This window comes from Carcharhinus amblyrhynchos, chromosome 26 (genome assembly GCF_965287045.1).
Source record: "Carcharhinus amblyrhynchos chromosome 26, sCarAmb.v2.hapA, whole genome shotgun sequence".
Taxonomy (NCBI): domain Eukaryota; kingdom Metazoa; phylum Chordata; class Chondrichthyes; order Carcharhiniformes; family Carcharhinidae; genus Carcharhinus; species Carcharhinus amblyrhynchos.
In genome coordinates this window covers 2,317,535-2,341,945 of record NC_137349.1, presented here as the reverse complement: position 1 = coordinate 2,341,945, position 24,411 = coordinate 2,317,535, and the positions used below count along the sequence as shown (strand labels likewise).

Here is a 24,411-nt window from a genome sequence, read left to right as displayed (position 1 = left end):
TGGCTGGCTGGCATCAGTGCCGGTGTAGAGCAGCTCTGTACAGCGGCTGTTTTTCTCTCTTTCTCTCTCTGCACCAATTTGATGCTCGCTGTTCAGGATCAGTTGATGGACTTTCCTCTGTTGCTACTTTCTTCAATGGGTCTTCCTTTCTGTGGGATCACCCCCTTGTGGGCACCGACCAGTAATTGAATCAAGCAACTGACAATGGGCACCTTGACAATTGGGGTTCACACGGGGCCAGATTCACATGAGCCCTCTATAGCGGCTGTGACTTCGACATGTCAACATTTTAAGTCTCACCAATTCTTTTCATATCTGTCCACGGTCTCACCCCTCCATTTCTCTACAGTCTCCTCCAGTCTCACAAAGCCCTCGAGCTATCCACGCCGCTCCAATTCTAGCCTCTTTCATAGCTCCAATGTTGATCGTTTCACCATTGGCTTTTCACCGTTCCAGAACTGCCTACATCTCAAGGCCTGGAACCCCCTCACCCCCCCACCAATCTTTCCGCAGGTTAGCACTGATGCCTCACAGTGCCAGGGACCTGGGTTCGATTCCCAGCTTGGATCACTGTCTGTGTGAGGCTTGCATGTTCCCCCCTGTGTCTGTGTAGGTTTCCCCTGAATGCTCTGATTTCCTTCCACATTCCAAAGATGTGCAGGTTAGGTGGATTGACCATGCTAAATTGCCGCTTAGCTTCAGGGCGATTAGCAGGGTAAGTGCGTGGGATTACGGGGGTAGGGCCTGGGTGGGATTGTAGTCGGTGCAGTTTCAATGGGCTGAATGGCCTCCTTCAGCATTTTAGGGATTCTACGATTCTAAGACTTTGCCATCTTTCCACTTTCCAAGCCTTTGGCACATGATTAGCAGTGCTGCCTCACTGCACCAGGGACTAGGGTTTAATTCCTGGCTTGGGTCACTGTCTGCATAAAGTCTGCATGTTCTCCCTGTGTCTGCTTGGGTTTTCTCTGGGTGCTCTGGTTTTGTCCCACAGTTTGAAAGATGTGCTGGTTAGATGTATTAGCCATGCTAAGTTTTTATCAGTGTACCCGAACAGATGCCAGAATGTGGAGGCTCAGAGATTTTCACAGTATCTTCATGGCAGTGTTAATGTAACTTGTGATACCAATAAATAAACCGTAGACTTCAAAACCTCCCTGTTAGTCCAAGCCTCCGGTCCACCTGTTCTGCAATGTTCTGATGCAGTTGGACGGTCAAATCTGGTTTGATGGTTGCCCCTGTGAAGCCCCTCGGGATGGTTAAGGGGCAAAACAAATGCAGGTTGTTGTTGCCATTCTACATGTCATATTCAGCCACCAGCGAATTAGCACAGCTCCACGCTGGTTTGGAAGGAGAAACAGTTAAAAGCATTCAGTTGGAATGTGGTTGACGGGACTGTTTCCCCAGTCATTCCGGTATCATTTAACTTGTGTGTACTGGTGGTTATTGATGTGTGACAGCCTGAAATGCAGTGACATGCCCTCATCTATTATTTCCTTCTCCTTGTCGTTTTGATGGTGGCAATTTCTGTGAATGGGAGGAGTGACTCTCATTTCCCGACCCTTCCCTCCCCCGTTTTTACCTCTGGGATGTAATCACACATGCTAATGTAGAGGATAAACGGGAACGCGTTAACACTGAGGGACACACTCGAACAGTTCAGCTGCCGTCCCACAGTGAAGCCTGAGCTGGCTACAAAGCTCCGGAGAGTGTTTCAGCCGGAGGCATTCCTGCTTCTTAATAATGCATTCAGTTCGTCATTTGCAAACGCCTTTCTGTTTTGGAGTGTTACCATCACCTCCTGTCTTACAACCATTAACCACCTCCATTTTGACTACCAAGGTCTGTTATTGTAACTCCCTGTCATATTTTGTTTGAATTTATAGCACAGAATCTGGTTGTTTGGCCCAAATGACCTGTGCCCATGTTTATGTATTGGTTTACTGCATTGTAATACTCGCCTGGGTCTCTGTCAGTGTTCCACGCATTTCGTAGCTACAAAAAGACTTTACCAGATTGCTACCTCAATTACCCATTCTTAATTAACCTCCTTCAGCATATTTGTGACGAGACAATCAATGCAGGTCTCATAGACTCCTCACAGAGTCCTTTTTTGAAGTTTGTTTATTAATCACAGGTAAGGCTTACATTAACACTGCAATGAAGTTACTGTGAAATTCCCCTAGTCAGCAGACTCTGGTGCCTGTTCGGGTCAATGCGCCAAACCAGCACGTCTTTTTGACATGCGGGAGGAAACCAGAGCACCCGGAGGAAACCCACGCAGACACGGGAAGATTGTGCAAACTCCACACGACAGGGACCCAAGCCGGGAATTGAGCCCAGGTTCCTGGCGCTGGAGGCAGCAACGCTAATCACTGTGCCACCGTGCTGCCAGCCCATCGTACTGGATCCTCATAGAATCCTGACAGTGCAGAAGGAGGCCATTTGGCCCATCGTGCCTGCGCTGACCCTCGGAAAGAGCACTCCACCTAGGCCCGCTCCCGCACATTTATCATGGTTAATCTACATATCCTTAGACTCTCAGGGCAATTTAGCATGGCACATCTTTGGAACATGGGAGGAAACTGGAGCACCCGGAAGGAGCCCACACAGACATGGGGAGAATGTGCAAACTCCACAAAGACAGTCACCCAAGGTCGGAATTGAACCTGGGTCCTGGCATTGTGAGGCAGCACTGCTAACCACCGTGTCACCTCTACCAAATACCCTCTCAACCTTCTTTGTACTGAATCTCCAAATCTTCTTCAAGGAAAACAGCCCCTATTTCTCCAATCCATCTACGTAACTGAAGTTCCTTGTCCCTGGAACCATCCTCATGAATCTTTTCAGCACTTCCTCCAACATCTTCACATCTTTCCTGAAGTGTGGCACCCAAAAGTAGACTCAGTTCTCCAGCTGAGTTCCTATTATTGGCAGCATGGTGGCACAGTTGTTAGCCCTGCTGCCTCAGAGTGCCAGGGACTCGGGTTTGATTCCCAGCTTGGGTCACTGTGTGGAGTTTACACATTCTCCCCGTGTCTGCGTGGGTTTCCTCTGGATGCTCTGGTTTCCTCCCACAGTCCAAAGATGTGCCAGTTAGGGTGGATTGGCCATGCTAAATTGCCCCTTAGTATCAGGGAGACTAACAGGTCAAATAAATGGAATTATGGGGATAGGGCCTGGGTGGAACTGTTGTGTGTGCAGACTCGATGAGCTGAATACCCTCCTCCTGCACTGTAGAGATTCTATGATTCTATTGAATCTACCTCTGTGTTCCTTTCTGGCAATGAATTCCAGAATACAATAAAGACATTCCTCCAGTGGCTGTTGTGCCAATTATTTTAAATCTTGAACCTCCAGTTGCTGAACCTCAAGGCAGTGTTTCCTCCAATCTAATCAATCAAAATCCTTCATAATCCCGAACACCCAATTAAATCTCCCCATAAACTTCCCTGCTGTAAGAAAAACGATTGCAGCTTCTCGTAAAACCTCTATGTAACTGACATTCCTCACCCCCAGTACCATTCCAGCAAATGTCGGGGTGGCACAGTGGTTAGCACTGTTGCTTCTTAGTGCCAGGGACCTGGGTTCAATTCCGGCATTAAGTCACTGTCTGTGTGGAATTTGCACATTCTCCCTGTGTCTGCTTGGGTTTCTTCCAGGGGCTTTGGTTTCCTCCCACAGTCCAAAGATGTGCAGCTTAGGGTGATTGGCCATGCTAAATTGCCCCTTAAAGTCAGGGGGATTAGCAAGATAAATACTGGGGTTATGGGGATGGAGCTTGGGTGGGATTGCAGTTGGTGCAGGCATAATGGGCTGAATGGCCTCCTTCTACACTGTAGGGATTCTATGATTATCACAGATGTTGGTTTGCTGGTAGGTTTCTGATGGTGCTGAATTCTTGAACCAGGTAAGGTGGATTGGCCGCACTAAATTGCCCCTTAGTGTCAAGGGGAATTAGCAGAGTAAATATGTGGGGTTACAGGACCTGATTGGGATTGTTGTTGGTGCAGACTCGATGAACCGAATGGCCTCCTTCTACACCAAAGGGTTCTTACGATTCTCTGCACCATCATCATGGTGGTGCCCAGAATTGGATTCAACGTTCCAACTGGGCTCTGACCAAACTTACAAATATTTACACGCTATGAAATAGCTTCTTTGGGTTAAGGGATATAAATAGTTCCTGGATCATACTCCTGGGTAGTTCTGACTTTGTACCTGTGTTCCTCTAGCTACAGTAAGTTGGGCCACTGTGAAGAGCAAGGTGGCTGTGAGGAGATTCAGATTCAGCCCCTCAGACTGAAGACGGAAGCTCAGTCCAGACTGTAACTGTGCAGATGATGATGATGGTTAAACTATAACAATGTCCAAACTTCACTTTTGTTTATGTTGCAGGCAGAAATTGTGAAGAGGCTAAGCACAATCTGTGCACAGATTATACCTTTCCTCTCTCAGGAGGTAAGTTTGCTTTTCTTTTTGATAAATAAGTTGATTGATGGAAGGTTGGGTTTTAATTCCAGTGCAGTGATGTCCAGTTCTTGTGTATAGACGCAGCTTCTAAACGTAGAATTGGACTGTTCCGTTCAAAATGTTGTTCGCCAATTCTGTGGAAAGCTTGTTTTTTTTAATGGTGAAAAACCATAGAATCCCTACTATGCAGAAGGAGGCCATCCAGCCCATCAAATTTGGACCAACAACAATCCCACCTCAGTCCTATCTCCACAACCCCACACATTTACGCTGCAAATCTCTCTAACTACACCTCCCAGGACATGAAGGGCAATTTAGCATGGCCAATGCACTAACCCAGACTTCTTTGGACTGTGCGAGGAAACCAGAGCATCTGGAGGAAACCCACGCAGTCACGGGGGAAATATGCAGACTCCCATACATACAGTGACCCAAGCCGGGAATTGAACCCGGGTCCCTGGAGCTGTGAGGCAGCAGTGCTAACCACTGTGCCACCACCATGCTGCCCGTGTGCCAACTAGGGGATTTTCACAGGCAGAAAACCATCCTGAAAACACACATTCCAAAAACAGAAACCAAAAATCATTTTTAAAAAATTAATAAGGGGGGCTCTCGATCAGTGATGGTTGCAAGACCCTCTGTGTGGATTCTTGGATACCGTGAAGTGTACAGTAAAGTTCCCCCATCAGTGACCGATCCTTGTCAGTATCGACCCTCTCATGTGGCACCATGGCACAGTGATTGGCACTGCTGCCTCACAGTGCCAGGGCCTTTGTGTGGAGTTTGCACGTTCTCCCCGTATCTGCACAGGTTTCCTCCAGGTGCCCCGGTTTCCTCCCACGGTCAAAAGAAGCGCAAGTTAGATGGATTAGTCATGCTAAATTTTCCAGCAGTGTCCAAAAGATGTATAGATTAGATGGGATTAGTCATGGGAGATATGTGAAGTTTGCAGGGATGGGGTGGGAGAGAGGACCTTGGTGGCGTGCTCTGTCAGAGAGTTGGTGCAGACTCAATGCGCTGAGTGGCCTTTTCCGTAGGGATTCTGTGAGTCTATGACTTTCACTTTCCCAGCTGTACTGACTCTATACTGCCAGCAATGGGGGGGCTATGACACAGGTCAGGCGGTGTAAAATTTGGCCTTGCCAAGTTTGCAAATACATTTATGGCCAATTGGATGAACAGGCACCACCATCTTTATTTTTATTGGAATGGGATGGCACAGTGCTTAGCATTGCTGCCTCTCAGCATCCGGGACCCCAGTTCGATTCCCGGCTTGGGTGACGGTCTGTGTGGATTCTGCACATTCTCCCCGTGTCTGCATGGGTTTCCGGTTTCCTCCCACAGTCTGAAAGACGTGTTGGTTAGGGTGCGTCGGCCGTGCTAAATTCTCCCGCAGTGTAACCCGAACAGGTGTGGCGACCAGGGGGATTTTCACAGTAACTTCATTGCAGTGTTAACGTAAGCCGACTTGTGACACCATTAAATAAACTTAAACTAAATTAATTATATTTTCTTTCAAAAGAGAGAAAAGGAAATCAGCTGCTCTCAGTTTCCTCACCAAAACAAAGGGCAGAGTTGCAAAATGGCCGATGTGCCCAGATGTTGGGTTCAGCAGTAATTCCGGGCCTCGGAATGTGGTTCTGTGGGGTGATGCCAGAGGATGATGTGTGAATTTTGTGTAACAGTTGGCTACCCTTTTGTCAAGCTCCCCGCAAGGGGGGTGGGGGTTGCGTTAGTACAGGCAGGGGGAGGGGAAGATGGGAGCTGAGCGCATTTTAATTTGAAACTCAGTGAAGCGTGTAACACGCTCCGACAGCGGGAGATATAGACAGCTCGTGAGTTGACACAGGGCTGTTGGGGAGGGAGTTGGGGGAGGGGGGGGGTGGGGAGCGGGGATGGTTTCCCAGATCATCATCTGTATGAAACACCGTTGTTCATGAGTAACCTTGCAGTCGGAAACAATAGACACATTGTACCCTGGCCAGAATTAACTCCTTCCTTCGCCCCCCCCGAAGCTGTTTTGTCTGTGGAGCGTCGGGAGCCGTCTCACACGGGCTGCTTTTGTTCTCCGGGGGAGCCAGTTCCCTCATCCCTGCCCCGCAGAGCTGTCGCCACTCTCCAGGACTGTCCTGGTGGTGCCTGCTGGATTTTAATCCCTGGGAGCCTGCAGTCAGCTATTCCGGGAGCAAAATCGAAGGAGAGTTGGAATTGTATTTTTACATTATTTTTGTTGTTGTTACTATCCAGTTATAGGAGGTAGAGGGGAAGGAAGGGGGTGAAAGAAGCTGTTTTATCACGTGTGGCTGTTGGACACATCTGATTAAACCTCCAGGAATAGACCCAACCACCATTGCCAACCCTCTTCTGTGCCAGTGGTGTAGTGAGGACCTGGGGTTGCCTACTTTTTGTCTCTAAAACGGTTTAATTCAGAAGACCAGTTCACTTTTTATCAGTGGGTCTTTGCTTGTGATCTTCCTGGGTCCGGTGCACAGAAAACCATAGAAATGATACAGCCCATCTTGTTCATGCCAACCCAAAGATATCCAGGTTCCCATTCTAACTCCATCGTCCTGCAGCTGACGCACAGCTGACAGTCTTAAGGGACAGGTTCAGTTCAGGGTCCCTGCCTCCAACACCAACTTGGGCAGCGACTTCCAGACACGCACCTTGCTGTGCGTAAAAACATTTTCCCTTTAGGGGAGGCGATGGCCTAGTGGTGTTATCGTTAGACCGTCAATTCAGAAATTCAGAAAATGCTCTGGAGACCCGGATTCAAATCCCACCATGGCAATTCAATACAAAATATCTGGAATTAGGAATCTACTGATCACCATGAAACTATTGTCACAGAGTCATAGAGTTTTACAGTATGGAAACAGACCCTGTTCATGCTGCCCAATATTTACCATTAAGCTAGTCTCAATTGCCCATGGTGGCACAGAGGTTAGCATTGCTGTCTCACAGCACCAGGGATCCGGGTTCGATTACCGGCTTAGGTCATTGTCTGTGCGGAGTTTGCATGTTCTCTCCGTGTCTGCGTAGGCTCCCTCCGGATGCTCTGGTTTCCTTCCACAGTCCAAAAGATGCACTGGTTAGATGCACAGGCCATAGTAAATTCTCCCTCAGTGTACCCGAACAGGCGCCAGAGTATGACGACTAGGGGATTTTCACAGTAACTTTGTTGCAGTGTTAATGTGAGCCTACTCATGACACTAATAAATAAACTTTAAACTGAAACTGGCTGCTGTATTTGATACATTGCAACAGTGACCACATTGCAAAAAGTACTACACTGGCTGTGAGGATTTGTGAGATGCCCTGATGGTGATTATTATAATTTTCTCTCTGAAGACCCAGGTTGCTGCAAAATTAGTTAGAGATAATGCAAAGTTCTGCTCTCATAAGCGCTTGTCACTACAACTCTCATGTAAGCTCATCACTCCTAATTGTCTGTCAGCAAGTTAATATCCACTATTAAAATCAGGTTGAGGAAGGATCGGACTGGGTAGCCTTCTACCCGAGCATGTCCGGAATTATCCCATCCTGCCCGCCACTGGAATTTTAGCGGGTGGGTTGCGGAGAATGTGAATCGCCGTTGGTGATCGAGCGGGAATTTCCAGCTTTTACACGTAGAATCCCCCGGTGTGGGCTTTATGAGCACAATGAGGACTGTGACACAGCGGTTAGCACTGCTGCCTCATAGCGCTAGGGACCTAGGTTCAATTCTAGCCTTGGGTCACTGTCTGTGTGGGGTTTGCACATTCTCCCCATGTCTGTGTGGGTTTCCTCCGGGTGCTCCGGTTTCCTCCCACAGTCTGAAGATGTGCAGGTTAGGCCATGTTAAATTGCCCCTTACTGTCGGGGGATGCTGGCAAACAGGGTAAATACGTGGGGTTATGGGGATAGGGCCTGGGTGGGATTGTGGTTGGTGCAGACTTGATGGGCTGAATGGCCTCCTTCTGCACTGTAGGGAGTCTATGAAAAGAAAATCCAAATTTAGAAGGATGGCTGTATCCAAACATATTGAATAAGATGCTGAATTTTGCCTCTAAGCCTTTATCTTTGTTCCTGGGTGCACATCAACCCTTTTCCAAGTGATTCTAACACAGATGTTCAGCACCCTGTTCCAGCAACGCAATGCAAACAATCTCGGCTCATATTTCAACAAGTACAGTCCAAACATCCTCAACCGCCGTTTCCTGCAGAAAGAGGGCAAACGCTCTCTTTAAAACCACTGTGTAAACAGCCGGCGATGACAAAAGACTAAAGTTATAGTCATTTGCATAGATCAACAAATTGGCCCCGGAGGGAATGTGGGAAGAAACTGGAGCAAGGCTTCAGGTCCTGGGAGCGGAGGAAGGATTTCCCCAGTGTGCTGTGTGCCACAAAGTTAGGAGCAGGCGGCATGGCGGCTTAATGGTTCGCACTGCTGCCTCACAGCTCCAGGGATCCAGGTTCAATTCCCGGCTTGGATAACTGTCTGTGTGGAGTTTGCATGTTCTCCCTGTGTCTGCGTGGGTTTCCTCTGTGTGCTCTGGTTTCCTACCACAGTCCAAAGATTGCAGTTTCGGGTGGATTGGCCACACTAAATTGCCCCTTAGTGTCCTGAGATGTGTAGGTTAGGTACCATGGTAAATGTGTGACACTATGGGGATAGGGAGGAAGTGCGGGCCCGAGTAAGATGATCTTTCAGAGAATCAGTGCAGTCTCGTTGGGCTGAATGGCCTTCTTATGCCGACTGGTTAAGTCTCTGGCTGCCGACTGTTATTCTCCCACTCTTGTTGGGAAGTGGGTGAGCTTGGTTGTTGACTCTGGTACCTGGGATGCTAACGGCTGGCAGGCAATCATCCGAAACATCCACATGCAAAGAAAGGTGGCATCTGGGGGCGGAGGGGGGCCATAACCAGCCATCTGGGGGGTGTACCCCAGTGTCCGGTGGGGGGCTGTGCCCCGGGGTCCATTACCACCTTTCAAAGGAGCAGGAGGAAAAACACAACAGAGAATAAAATAAGAATAGCTAATTAATGGATAATAACCTCGGTGTAAATGTTTGAACAATTTTAGACAATATCGATTAGCCATTGGGAGTGTGAAATATTGTGATTAAAAAAGAAAGTTGGTGCACTAGGCGAAGAGCTCCAGATGCAGACTGCTTGACAGATATGATTAAAGAGAGTGCTTAAGAACTGGGAGCGCACAGTCCTTCACGGTTGATTTGACGTGGCTGGAGGTATTGATATCTTGAATGTCCTCCGGTACTCCATTCCGAGTTCATTTAATCAGTAAACAAGCATCCTGGCCCCCTCAGCACTGCCTGAATGCACAGATGACAGGGCAGGACGCTCCCAAGCCACTTGACAACATTGTCACTACATCAAGTTATGTCCTGCTGCACTCATCAGATCGCTGAAGGTAACAAATATCTTTAGCTTTTGCTGTGTCATGGAATCATAGAATCCCTACAGTGCAGAGTGAGATCATTCGGCCCATCGAGTTTGCACCGACCACAATCCCACTGAGGCCTGATTCCTATAACCCCACATAATTACCCTGCAAATCTCCCTGACACTAAGGGGCAATTTAGCATGGCCAATCTACCTAACCCACACCTTGGATTGTGGGAGGAAACTGGAGCACCCGGAGGAAACCTACGCAGACCCAGGGAAGAATGTGCAAACTCCAGACAGACAGTGACCCGAGGCAGGAATCGGACCAGAACCCTGGCGCTGTGAGGCAACAGTGCTAACCACTGTGCCACTGAGCCATCCATATTTTAAATAGCCAGCAAGTGGAACTACATGGATAGCTTTTTCAGACACAATGGCTGCTCTCTGCTTTAGTTAACAAAGAACAAAGAACAACCCAGCACGGGAAACAGGCCCTTCGGCCCAACGAGCCCGCGCCGCCGCATCACCCTACACCTATTCTACCCTGCATGTCTACGAATGGAACCCTACTCAGTCAGATTCAGGGAAGAAATAGTGTCAATTTGGTAAAAACCGATTAGCCTAAGAGCACATCTTTGGGGTGTGGGAGGAAACCGGAGCGCCCGGAGGAAACCCACGCAACCACAGGGAGAATGCACAAACTCCCACAGACACAGGCCCAAATCCATGTATCTGCACAGCTAGCAGTGATAGTCACTGAGCTGTTGCGGCGCCCGTCTACCGGTCCAGGATCAAGCACACACACCGACATGAAGTACTAGGCCACTCCTGGACTTCCAAGAGCAGCCCACGCACGACCCGCCGTGTGCATGCCCCTCGCTTGACACGAGGTGGACCTCCACCTGTGGAATAAAGACAAAAATATTAATCTTACAGCCTGCCCTTCCGGTGTCTCCCGAGGTTTAACCCTATTTAATAGCCCCTCCCATATCCCTCCATTCTCGTTTCACTCATGTGCCTATCTAACTGCATCTTAAACGAGTCCAACGTTCCTGCCTCCACCACCCTACTCGGTAGCGCATTCCAGACCCCCACAACTCTCTGTGTAAAGAACCTTCTTCTCACCTCCAAATTATACCTCTCCCCCCTCACCCTTAAATGATGACCTCTCGTGTTTGTACCCAGTCTAGGGAGCAGTCTCTCACTATTAACTCTATCTATTCCCTTCAGTATCTTATATACCTCTATCATGTCCCCCCTCAATCTCCGTCTTTCCAAGGAGAATAGCCCCAGTTTCTTCAATCTCTCCTCGTAACCCAGTCCCCCCATGCCAGGCAACATCCTGGTAAACCTCCTCTGCACCCTTTCCAGAGACTCCACGTCCTTCCGGTAGTAAGGTGACCAGAACTGGACGCAGTACTCCAAATGCGGTCTAACCAACGTTCTGTACAACTGAAGCATTAGACGGCAGCTTTTATACTCTATGCCCCTTCCTATAAAGGCTAACATCCCATAAGCCTTCCTAACAACCTTCTCCACTTGTGACGCAACTTTCATGGATTTGTGAACCTGCACTCCCAGGTCCCTCTGTATGTCTATACTCCTAATCGGCCTACCTTTTATCACATAGCTCCTCTCTGCATTATTCCGTCCAAAATGCATCACCTCGCATTTGTCAGGATTAAATGCCATCTGCCACCTATCTGCCCACTGCACCAACCTATCTATATCCTGTTGTATCACCTGACAATCCAGTTCCGTACCCGCCAACCCTGCCATCTTGGTGTCATCAGCAAACTCGCTGATCACACCACCTACGCCCTCTTCCAAGTCATTTATGTAGACTACAATGTAGTTCTGTAGTTCTGTGATTCTAATATGGAACAATACAAATGGAAACTTTTTTCTAATCCTACATGTAGAAAAATAAAAATTTCCGAGCGCTGAAAATCAGCAATTAATATGAAAGGTCAGCACCTGAAAGTCAGGTTTGTTTTCTTCAGTGTGCCTTCAGCAAGTCAGCATGTAGAAACAGTTTAATGTATGGTATAATGTTCACACACTGCATCTTTTTGTAGTGTTTTGTAATAGGGCGGCATGATGGCACAGTGATTAGCACTGCTACCACACAGCACCAGGGACCCCGGTTCGATTCCTGCCTTGGGTCACAGTCTGTATGGAATCTACACATTCTTCCCAGTTCTGTGTGGGTTTCCTCCCACAGTCCAAAAGACGTGCTAATTAGGTGCATTGACCATACTAAATTCTCCCTCAGTGTATCCAGACAGGTGCCAGAGTGTGGATTCCAGGGGATTTTCACAGTAACTTTATTACAGTGTTAATGTAAGCCTTACATGTGACACTAATAAATAAACTTAAACTTATACTTCCTGTACACGGCGATAAACACATTTATTTTAATAAATGACCGTGCAAAATGTTTATAATAGCTTTAAATTTTTAAAAAATCTTTACACAATTTTACACCCAACCCCTAAATTTGTAATACTTTAGATACACATCCTGTGACACCAACGGGTGCTCTTCGCTTTCATTGGCCGGATGTACTGGGCCCGGTTGTCACGGTGCACATCCTGTTGTGGCCACAACAGGGCCGTAACGTGACTGGTTCCAGAGAGATCTCAAAATGACACACACACCCACCCCCGCCAGTGACATAATGAGGTTCACGTCCACTGAGGGTGTCAACCTGAGTCCCATTAATTTAAATATATTTCAGTGTAAATCAATACTCAGAAATGGCTTCACACGTTCATTTTAGATTCCCAAAATTCTTCCCTCCCCTCCCCTCCCCCCCTCCCACACAAATCCTGGTGCAACAATCTAGTGTTCACTCGATTGATTCCAGAGATGCGGGATTTGTTGTATGAAGAGAGATTGAACAGTTTAGGCCGATACTCTCTGGTATTTAGAAGAATGAGGGGAGATCATATTGAGGTTATACAAGATGATAAAAGGTCTGGATAAAGTAGACATGGAGCGGATGCTTCCTGTTGTAGGACATTCTAGGATGAGAGGTCATAGTCTTAGGATAAGTGGGAGCAAATGTAAAACAGAGTCGAGGAGAATCTACTTTCCCAAAGGGCTGTGAATCTGTGGAATTCACTACCCCAAAGTGCAGTGGGTGTTGGGACAGTGAGTAAATTTAAGGAGGAGTTAGATTTTTAATTAGTAATGGACTGAAGGGTTATAGGGAGAAGGCATGAAAATAAGAACATAAGAACATAAGAAATAGGAGCAGGAGTAGGCCATCTAGCCCTTCGAGCCTGCCCCGCCATTCAATAAGATCATGGCTGATCTGTTGTGGCTCAGTTCCACTTTCCCGCCCTCTCCCCATAACCCTTAATCCCCTCTCTTATCAAGAACCCATCAACCCGCTTCTTAAAAATATTTAGCGAGGCAGCCTCCACCACTTCAACGGGCAGAGAATTCCAGAGATTCACCACCCTTTGAGTGAAGAAGTTCCTCCTCAACTCCGTTCTAAACCGCCTCCCCTTTATCTTGAGGCTGTGCCCCCTAGTCCTACTGTCTTTTTTGAGCGGGAAGAGTCTCTCCACCTCTATCCTATCCATCCCATTCATCATCTTATACGTCTCAATGAGATCTCCCCTCATTCTTCTAAACTCTAACGAGTACAAGCCTAGTTTATTCAGCCTCTCCTCATAGCTCAATCCCCTCAACTCCGGTATCAGCCTAGTAAACCTCCTCTGCACTCCCTCCAGGGCCAAAATATCCTTGCGCAGGTGCGGCGCCCAAAACTGCACACAGTACTCCAGCTGCGGCCTCACCAATGCCCTATACAGCTGCAGCAAGACCTCCCTACTTTTATATTCAATCCCCCTCGCTATGAAGGCCAGCATCCCATTCGCCTTCCTGACCACCTGCTGCACCTGCAAGCTGGGTTTTTGCGACTCATGCACAAGGACCCCGAGGTCCCTCTGCACCGTCGCCTGCTGCAGTTTTTCGCCACGTAAGTAATAGTCCTTCCTACCATTCTACCATTCCTACCATAAGGATGAGGAGCACATCAGCCATGGTTGAATGGTGGAGCGGATTCGATGGGTTGAATGGCCTAATTCTGCCCCTGTAGTTTAAGAACTTACAAACATCATCTGGTAGGAATCACTACTGGTTTCCAAAAATGGAAATGATTATATGGTTTGGTCAAAAGCTGGGTGATTTTGGTCAGAAGAATCTGGAAAGATATAAAAGAAATATAAAGAGGCACAATCCTAAAGTGGGTGCAGGAGCAGAGGGATTAGCTGCATGTGTGCATATGGCATAGTATTGTGATATTGTCTTATCACCGTGGTATTGTCTCTGGACTAGTAATCAACAGTAAGAACCTGGATTCAAATTCCACCACGGCAGATGTAAATTCAACGAAAGCTTGGAATTAAAAAGTGAATGATGACCACAAACCCATTGCTCTTTGTCATAAAAATCGCATCTGGTTCACTAATGTCCTTTAGGGAAGGAAATCTGTCAACTTTACCTGGCCTACAAGTCACTTGTAGATCCACAGCAATGTTGCTCAGTGGCAATGGTGGCACAGTGGTTAGCACTGCTGCCTTACAGCATCGGGACCCAGGTTCAATTCACTGTCTGTGTGCGGTTTGCACGTTCTCGCTGTGTCTGCGTGGGTTTCCTCCGAGTGCTCCAGTTTCCTCCCACAGCCCGAAAGACGTGCTGATTCGGTGCATTGACCCAAACAGGCTTGGGAGTGTGGCGATGAGGGGATTTTCACAGTAACTTCATTCTGGTGTTAATGTAAGCCTACTTGTGACTAATAAATAAAACTTCAATTTAATTGGGGGACCAGCTGGGAGGATACCATGGTCGGCATGGACTGGTTGGGCTGAAGGGCCTCTTTCTGTGCTGTATGGCTCTATCCTGTGATTCTGTGAAATGTTCTTGCGCGTGGGGCCTGATGCTTGCAGCTTTCTGTAGCTCTTTACAAACCTGTTGTACTGAGCTGGCTTGGGAGAGTGCTGTGGCACTGAAGAAAATGGTGTAGACTTGTTGGCACTGACAACCCCTTTTCTCCAGATCCTCTGCAAAGTGCAGTTGGAAATGTCAGAGATGTAATTATTAAAGTTAATGAACTGTCCAGGATTAATTGCAGTATTGAACTCAGGGTGGCCAGACACCAAATCAGCCTGACCCACGAGAAGCCACACTATTAAAATCCTGTTAAGGATGGCACGGGGTATTAGATTTACTGGACAAGTTGTACGGCTTTGTTCCCAACCTGGCGCCACTGACTGCCTGTTTGTACTTGGGGTGAATTCATAAAACATTCCCACACCAGTGAAGAAACAGCCACGGCTGCAATTTTCTTCTACAGTTTCTAAATTATCTTTTTATCATGATGTCTTATTGGATCCATGTTCAGTGTCCAACATTGACAGTGTAGCGCAGGAGATGGCGGGGTGGGGAAGAGTTATAAAACCAGCAGTTTGCAGTTCAGAAAGTGGCCATTTGGCCCACGATATCTATCCTGGCTGTTTGCTGGAATAAACCAAAGATAAGACCGCTCCCCCTCTATCTCCCAAAAACATTATATGTTCGACTTTAAAAATGTATTCAATCTTTTTGTTAAAATTCAAGCCATGGATTAACCATTTGCCGCAGTAAAGTTTATTTTAGTTCTTTCATGGGATGTGGGTGTTGATGGTCAGGCCAGTATTTATTGCCCATTCCTAACTGCCCTCGAGATGGTGGTGGTGAGCTGCCTTCTTGAACCACTGCCGCCCATAATGTGTAGGTACACCCACAGTGCTGTTAGGCAGGGAGTGCCAGGATTTTGACCCAGTCGACAGTGAAGGAACAACAATTTATTTCTAAATCAGGATGGCGAGTGGCTTGGAGGGTGCAGGTGATAATGTTCCCATGTGTCTGTTGCCCCTAGCCCTTCCAAATGGCAGAGATCATGGGTTTAGAAGTTGCTGTTGAAGGTGTCTTGGTGATTCGCTGTAGTACATCTTGTAGGTGGTACACACTGTTGCAGCTGTTCGTCGGTGGTGAACGGAGGCAGATGTTGAAGATGATGGAGTGCCAGTCAAGCGAGTTGCTTTGTCCTGGATGGTGTTGAGGTTCTTGAGCGTTGTTGGAGCTGCACCCATCCAGACAAGTGGAGAGTATTCCATCACACTCCTGACTTGCGCCTTGCACATGGTGGGCAGGCTTTGGCAAGTCAGGAGGTGTGTTACTCGCCACAGAATTCCCAGCCTCTGACCTGCTCTTGTAGCCACGGTGTTTATTTGGCTAATCCAGTTCAATTTCTGGTCTTGGAGTCATATAACCTTACAGTGCAGAAGGAGGCCATTCAGCCCATCTACTCTGTACCAACTCTGACAGTTGGATAATGAAGTAAAACTGAACTGAGTTGAAGTAGTCCTAAAGTGTAGTCACACGACAAACTACCACAAACAGCAATATAATCCTAACCAAATGATCAATTTTTGTGGTGTTACTGAGGGAAAAACGTTCACCTGGACTCCTGGGATAATTCCCCTGCCTACCTTCAAAACAGTGCCCTGAGCTCATTCACTCTCACCCTACATGAGACCTTGGGTCAATGCCTCATCCAAAGGACAGCACCTCTGACATTGCAGCACTCCCTCAGTACTGCACAGCAGAGTCAGCCTGGAATATCTGCTCCAGTCTCTGCAATGTGGCAACCATCTAACTGCAAGGCGTGACTGGTACCAATCCCTTCACATCACAGGGCGGTGGAGTGGCAGTGTCACTGGACTGGTGATCCAGAGACCCATGCTGGTGCTCTGGGGACGTGGGTTCAAATCTGACCACAGCAGCTGGGGGAATATGAAGTCAATGGATAAAATCTGGAATTGAAAACTGGTCTCAGTAAAGGTGAACGTAGAAGTATCGTTGATTATTGCAAAAACCCATCTGGCTCACTGCAACCGGAGAATCCCTCCTGTGCAGAAGGAGGCCATTTGGCCCATCGAGTCTGCACTGTCCACAAGAGCATCTTACTCAGGCCCTATCCCCGTAACCCTGCATATTTACCATGGTTGATGCACCTAACCTACACATCTTTGGATACTAAGGGGCAACTTAGCATGGCCGACCTGGATCCCTGGCACTGTGAGGCAGCAGTGCTAACCACTGTGCCACCATTGCGAATTGGTTGAGTTACAGAGCAAAGAGATCAAGGTCCTTGAAAATGGAGTCACACGTGGACAGAGTGGTGAAGAAGGCATTCGGCATGCTTGGTTTTATTGGTCAGAACATTTAATGCAGAAGTTGGGACGTCTTGTTGTAGTTGTACAAGACAGTGGTAAGGCCACACTTGGAATACTGTGTGCAATTCTGGTCACCCTATCATAGAAGGGATATTATGAAACTAGAAAGAGTGCAGAAAAATTTGTTAGAATGCTATTGCGACTTGATGGTTTGAGTTATAAGGAGAGGCTGGATAGATTGGGACTTTTGTCTGGAGTGTAGGAGGCTGAGGGGTGATCTTATGGCGGTCTAGATAATAATAAGGGGCACAGATCAACTAGATAGTCAATATCTTTTCCCAAAGGTAGGGGAGTCTAAAACTAGAGGGCATAGGTTTAAGGTGAGAAAGGAGAGAAGCAAAAGGGTCCAGAGGGGCAATTTCTTCACACAGAGGATGGTGAGTGTCTGGAACAAGCTGCCAGAGGCAGTAGTAGAGACGGGTATAATTCTGTCTTCTAAAAAGCATTTAGACAGTTACATGGGTAAGATGTGTATAAATGGATATGGGCCAAATATGGGCAACTGGGACTAGGTTAGGTGCTTAAAAAAAAGGGTGGCATGGACAAGTTGGGCCGAAGGGCCTGTTTCCAAGATGTGAATCTCTGTGACTCCATGACCTGGTTCTTACCCGATCTGGCCTACATGTGACTCCAGACCCACAGCAGCAGATGGACTCTTAGCTGCCCTCCGAAATGGTCTAGCAACTCACTCAATGTGCGTGCGATTAGGGATGAGTGATGCACACAGCCCATGAAAGAATTAATTTAACAAAAAAGGTCACAGCAGCGTTTTTTTCTAATTATTGCCCTTGGTGAAAATCTTAATAGCTTCTCGACAAGTCACTAAAACCGAATGGGTGCAAAACCCATAAGGTATGAAAACACCCTGTTATTGTCTTTATTGTTGGGAGGAGAGCAGGGAGCAAGAGAGATATCATGTTTGCAGCTTTATGGAAAAGCAGGTGGAATCACATACGACCATCCCCAGAATGCCAGTAAAAATCCACAGAAGTGTATGCAATAAAAAATGAATTAGCAGTTTCTGTAAACTAGCAGCCCTTTGAGGATATGACCTATTAACAGCCCAATGAAAAGGAGATACTTCCCTCCCATTTGTGAGTGGGTATAAGGAAGTTAATCCCACTGAATCACACTTGGTCTCTTGTCAAAACTTCTGAGACTCATTTAAAAAAAAAACCTTTCAGACAGCAAAGGGAAATTGCTGGTGAATTGAGATTGTTCAGAACTTTATTATTATGTCGTACATCACATTGTCCATTCTGTTCATCACCAAGACATCCAGTGGTGTAGTGGTATTGTTACTGGATCCTGGGTTCGAATCCCACCACGGCAGATGATGAAATTTAAAACTAAAAGGCTAATGATGACTATGAAACCATTGTCGATTGTCACAAAAATTCATCTGATTCTCCAATGCCCTTTAGAGAATGAAATCTGCTATGCTTACCTGGTCTGGCCTGTATGTGCCACCTGACCTGCAGCATGGGGAGGAGATGGCCTCGTGATATTATCGCTAGACTATTAATCCAGAAACTCAGCTAATGTTCTGGGGATCTGGATTCGAATCCCGCCCACTGCAGATGGTAGAATTTGAATTCATTAAAAAAAAGCCTGGAATTAAAAATCTACCAGTGACCATGAAACCATCGTCAATTGTCGGAAAAACCCATCCGGTCCTTTAGAGAAGGAAATCTTTACTTGGTCTAGCCTACATGTGACTCGAGAGCCACAACCATATGGTTGATTCTCAAAATACTCTAGGACAAGTAGGGGTGGGCAATAAGTGCTGGCCCAGCCTGTGATGTCCACATCCGAGAATGTATTTTAAAAAATTCCCCCTCAAAATTTCCCTTGTTCACCTCACATCCATTAATGCCACCAAATCCCCACCCCTACCATACTTTTGTCAAGGGATGGCACGGTGGCACAGTGGTTAGCACTGCTGCCTCATGACGCTAGGGATCCAGGTTCATTTCCAGCCTCAGGTGATTGTGTGGAGTTTGCATGTGCTCTCTGTGTCTGTGTGGGTTTCCTCCGGGTGCTCTGGTTTCCTCCCACAGTCCAAAGATATGCAGGTTAGGTTGATTGGCCATGCTGAATTGCCCCTTAGTGCTCCCCTTGTTGTGGGTTCTCTCATTCAAAGGCATTCGATGTCTGAATGACAGACTCAGGAAGGGGGGACTCAGTTGCGGCCCCCCAGCTGCCCTTGTTACCTCCATTCTCCATCTCACACCCACTCCTCATTCCCCCCGCCCCCATTACTCACCTCTGTCCTTGAATGATCCAACAACAATCCTAGGCCTTGGTTGGTTAAACCAGCAGCAGAGACGGCCTAATGGTATTATCACTCAACTATTAATCCAGAAACCTGGCTAATGTTCTGGGAACCTGGCTTCAAATCCCACCATGGAAACATGGTAGAATAAAAAGAATCTGTAATTAGAATCCACTGATGACCATGAAACCATTGTCGATTGTCAGAAAAACCCATCCGGTTCACTAATGTCCTTTAGGGAAGGAAATCTGCTGTCCTTACTTGGTCTGGTCTACGTGTGACTCCAGATCCCCAGCAATGTGGTTGACTCTTAACAGCTGTCCAAGGGCAACTAGGGATAAGTATTAAATGCTGGCCAGCCAGCGGCACCCATATTCCCTAGATGAATTTTGAAAAAGCCTCCACCTCCCTGGTGGCACTGCCTTGGATTAGAGCTTGTGGCCTCTGGTTTTCTGCTCAGAATTCATCATCTGAGGTGCTTGACCCCAGGGGAATGGCTGCCACTGGCCTGTCAAGTGACACATGATGCAATGAGCCTTTCCTTGGAAAGGTGACACCGGGTTCTGGCTTATTCTCCAGCTGGCAGTGAGCCGCTGTCACCTCGCAGGTCAATGTACATCTCCCATTCTTCATTTGTAGCTAATGTCTCACCCTTTCCTCCAATGTTCCACTTCCAGCGGTACAACCATTAACTAACGGTTCTCAATCTGGGCCATTTTCCCAATGCTCCACACTATTATTTCCACTCACCCTATCCTACAGAAGCTGCTCAATAGCCATGTCTTTTGATCATGCCTTTCCCATTACATTTTCCTCCTCTGTCTGATGCCAGGGAAATTAAAGTTACCATATCAATGTGAGTTCTGAATATATCAGATCAGGAGATCATATTTTCAACAACACCCTTCCCAATACATATTTCAATATTATGAAAGGTATCAAAAGATGTGCAGGTTAGGTGGCTTAACCAGGCTAAATTTTCCTTAGTGTCCCAAGATGTGTAGGTTAGCGGGATTAGCAGGGTAAATATGTGGGATTACGGGGATAGGACATAGGAAAGATGCTCTTTCAGAGAGTCAGTGCAGATTCGCACTGGGTGGCACAGTAGTTAGCACTGCTGCCTCACAGTGCCAGGGACCCGGGTTCGATTCCCAGCTTGGGTCACTGTCAGTGTGGAGTTTGCACATTCTCCCAGTGTCTGTGTGGGTTTCCTCCCACAGTCCGAAAGACCTGCTGATTAGGTATGTTGGCATACTAAATTCTTCCTCCCTGAACAGGCACTGGAGTGTGGCGACGAGGGGATTTTTACAGTAACTACATTGCAGTGTTAATGTAAGCCTACTTGTCTCACTAATGAATAAACTACTAAAAAAAAACAGTGAAGCACCTTGGGACTTCTTTATATTAAAGGTGCGATATGAATGAAATTGTTATTGATGCAATCACAATTTCCTTTAAACTTGAAGAGCTGAGATGCAGTGAGGATGTGTGTGTTTGCAGCAGTCAAACTGAGAAAGGAATGTCATTCTCTTGAAATCTAATCTAATCAAATGTATCTTGGGCTTGCTAAACTTTCTCTCTGCTTCATCTTATGGCAGCATCAGCAGCAGGTGGTTCAGGCGATAGAGCGTGCCAAGCAGGTTACCATGGCCGAACTGAATGCCATCATTGGGGTAAGTGACCTTCTCATATACATGGGTTAACGTGAAAGGGGGTAGACACAGCAAAAGGGGAATTTTATCAGTGCCCTCAGCAGGAATAGCATTTGGGACGGTGTGATCACGTTTTCTTCCTCCCGCAAAAATAAACTTCATTCATAACATTTGTCACAGTGATTAGCACTGCTGTCTCACCGAGCAGCGACTGATAGCCAAGTTCTGCACACATGAGGACAGCCTCGACCGGGATCTTGTGTTCATGTCACACTATCTGTAACCCCCATGACTTGCGTGGGCTTGCAAAATCTCACTAATTGTCCTGGCTGGAGACAATACACATCTCTTTAACTTGTGCTTAACCCTCTCTCCACTCACATTGTCTGTACCTTTAAGTCTTGATTACCTGTAAAGACTCACATTCCAGCCGTTATTTTGTGAATTCAGTATGTGCCCTGTTTGTGAACTGAAATCCCACTCACTTGATAAAGGAACAGTGCTCCAAAAGCTAGTGGCTTGTGCTATCAAATAAACCTGTTGGACTTTAACCTGGTGTTGTAAGACTTCTTACTGTGTTTACTTCAGTCTAATGCCAGCATCTACACGTCATGTCTCACAGTGCCAGGGACCTGGGTCTGATTCTTGACTTGGGTCATTGTCTGTGTGGCATTTGCATGTTCTCCCCGTGTCTGCGTGGGTTTCTCCGATTTCCTCCTCAGTCCAAAAGACAAGCTGGTTAGGTGCATTGGCCTTGCTAAATTCTCAGTCAGTATACCCAAAGGGGATTTTCATAGTAACTTCATTGCAGTGTTAATGCAAGCTTACTTGTGACACTAAATAATAAAATCTGACAGAACTGGAATACACATCTATTCTCCTCCTCATGTAGCTTCCTGGCTACATGAATAGAGAGGAAATAGAGGGATATGAACAAAGTAAGGGCAGAAGGTTTTTTTAGTTTGGTTAGGGCATCATGATTGGCACTGGCTTGGAGGGCTGAAGGGCCTGCTGCTGTGTTGTTCTTTGTGCCACGATGCTGCCCAATAAATAACAATGATCAGCGCTGCCGCCTCACAGCTCCATGGACCCGGGTTCAATTCTGGCCTTGGGTGACTGTGTGGAGTTTGCACCTTCTCCCTGGGTTTTCTCCGGATGCTCCGGTTTCCTCCCATAATCCAAAGATGTGCATGTTAGGTGTAGCAGGATTTTACAGCCGCGCTTGTCCCAAAACCATAAAATCCCACCCAAGGTCAATGGAGCTTCCTGTGGTCCGTCCCTTTGCCCGCTCCAATTCCACTCGCAGACGGATCGGGAAAATTTGCCCCTTAGTATCTCATTAGCCATGAGAAATGTGCAGGGTTATGGGGAGAGAGCCAGAGTAAGATACTCTGTCACAGTCAGTGCAGACTCGATGGGCCAAATGGCCTCTTCTGCACTGTAGGGATTAAATGAATTAGCACTGGGCTGTCTTGTACTAATAAGCTGGGCTGGAAATAAGTTATTTGAGTTGAATTATTTTTATCTAGAGTATTAATTAAAGCCAAATCAGTAAAGCACTATTGAGTTGCCCGTGTTCCAGCATTTCTGCTGAGCAACATCCTATAAAATTCATTGTGTGTGTCACCATCTCAGTGATGTTTTCACGTCCTGTTAAGTGCAAGGGAATGATCTGCACACTGATCCGATTTCAATGCTGAGTTTCTTAGTATCTAATAAAAGGCCCTATCATCGTGTAACCATGCATGAACCCAGCAAACTGAGCCTTGGGAGTGATGGAGCTCCTCACTGCTGTGTCACTTTGCACACAGGCCCCATTACTGGAAGCGTTTGCACAGAAGTTGCCATGGCAACCACTAGAGAGCTATCCATTACAAACTCTGTCCACTGTGCTGGTGCTTCTGAATCTGAAGGGTGTTTGTCCTGTCCCAGTTTTCTCCCTCCAGGCTGAGATTCATTGAATCGTAGAATCCCTACAGTGCAGAAGGAGACCATTCAGCCCATCGAGTCTGCACCAACCACAATCCCGCCCAGGCCCACCCCTTCCCAACCCAGTCCCCACAGTATGGTGGGTGGACGCCCTAATCAGTAGCCTGGCTGCCGTTTTCAAATAAATGATCAACAAGCAGTTGAATTTGTTGACTGTCCACCCCGTAAAACGGTCGGTGTGAGAGAGTGGGTGGGAGTGGGGAGCTCACTTTTCAAACAATAAACTTTGTGAAAGTCTGAAGCAAAGTTGGAGGTTGGGGGGAAACAGTCCTTTGTATATCAGGGAATTTACCCCACCCTCTCTCAGGTGTTGCCCATCTCTCTTTGTGCCTCCCAGCTTAGCCTCCAAACCAGCACCCCCCCTACTGCCCACCCCTAACCTCACCCTGATTCCCCCATCCCCTTCCCCATGATGCCTGATCCCTCCCTATTCAGAGAGGCCTGATCTACTTGCTCTAGCGCCCAACTTCTCTTCGTGGACGTAACTTGCAGCCTCTGCAGTGTTTCCCTTATTCATTTGTGGGGCATGGGCGTCGCTGGCTGGACCAGCGTTTATTACCCATCCCTAGTTGCCAGAGAGCAGTTGAGAATCAAATGGCTTGCTAGGCCATTTCAGAGGGCAATTAAGAGTCAACCACATTGCTGTGGCTCTGCATTCTCATGTAGGCCAGACTTGGTAAGGACAGCAGATTTCCTTCCCTAAAGGATATTAGTGAATCAGATGGGGTTTTCCGACAATGGGTTAATGGCCATCAGTAGATTCTTGATTCTAGATGTTTATTTTTTTATTGAATTCAAATTCCACCATCTGCCATGGTGGGATTTGAACCTGGATTTCCAGAACCTGAGCTGTGTTTCTAGATTAATAGTCTAGTGATAATGCCATGAGGTCATTGCCTTCCTGTGCGTGCTTACTAGTTAGTTCTGGTGCTGCTGGGGCAGTTAGATTGGCTGTGAACTCTGGAGAGTGTTACGTTGTCCCACTGAAGGGTGCATACCCACTCTCAGCCTGCTTAGACAGCCAGCAGCGTGGTATAGCTGTGGGACAAGCGGTTTCTTGGGGATTAAGCGTTGTGCCCCCTCATCCCCTCCCTGGGAAATTCCACCCTTTGGAAGGAGTGGACCCTTACTGTGATGGTGCAGTTTAAAGGACAGCGCCTCCCTCCTGTGTACACCCCCCTTGGCACCACTACATGTATAAGCATCTCTTCTTCCCCCTCCCTGTTGAGGCATTGGCTATTTAGCCACAGTTGGCGTCACAATTGACCCTGGACACACCCTAGTCTGACACCCACGCACACTCACTTTCCCACAGGGATCACTGAGTCAGAATCAAGAGTTGG

At 47.2% G+C, this 24,411-nt stretch overlaps 1 protein-coding gene across 5 annotated transcripts in view; it reads left to right on the top strand.

Moving 5' to 3' along the window:
- LOC145358766 (transducin-like enhancer protein 4) overlaps window positions 1-24,411 on the top strand; it is a 204,940-nt gene that overhangs the window by 73,719 nt on the left and 106,810 nt on the right. For all 5 annotated transcript variants that reach the window (XM_080213033.1, XM_080213030.1, XM_080213032.1 and 2 more), the window contains exons 5-6: window positions 4,399-4,461; window positions 21,026-21,100. In XM_080213033.1, coding sequence (XP_080069159.1) covers window positions 4,399-4,461; window positions 21,026-21,100 — 138 coding nt within the window. The remainder of the gene's footprint in view (window positions 1-4,398; window positions 4,462-21,025; window positions 21,101-24,411) is intronic.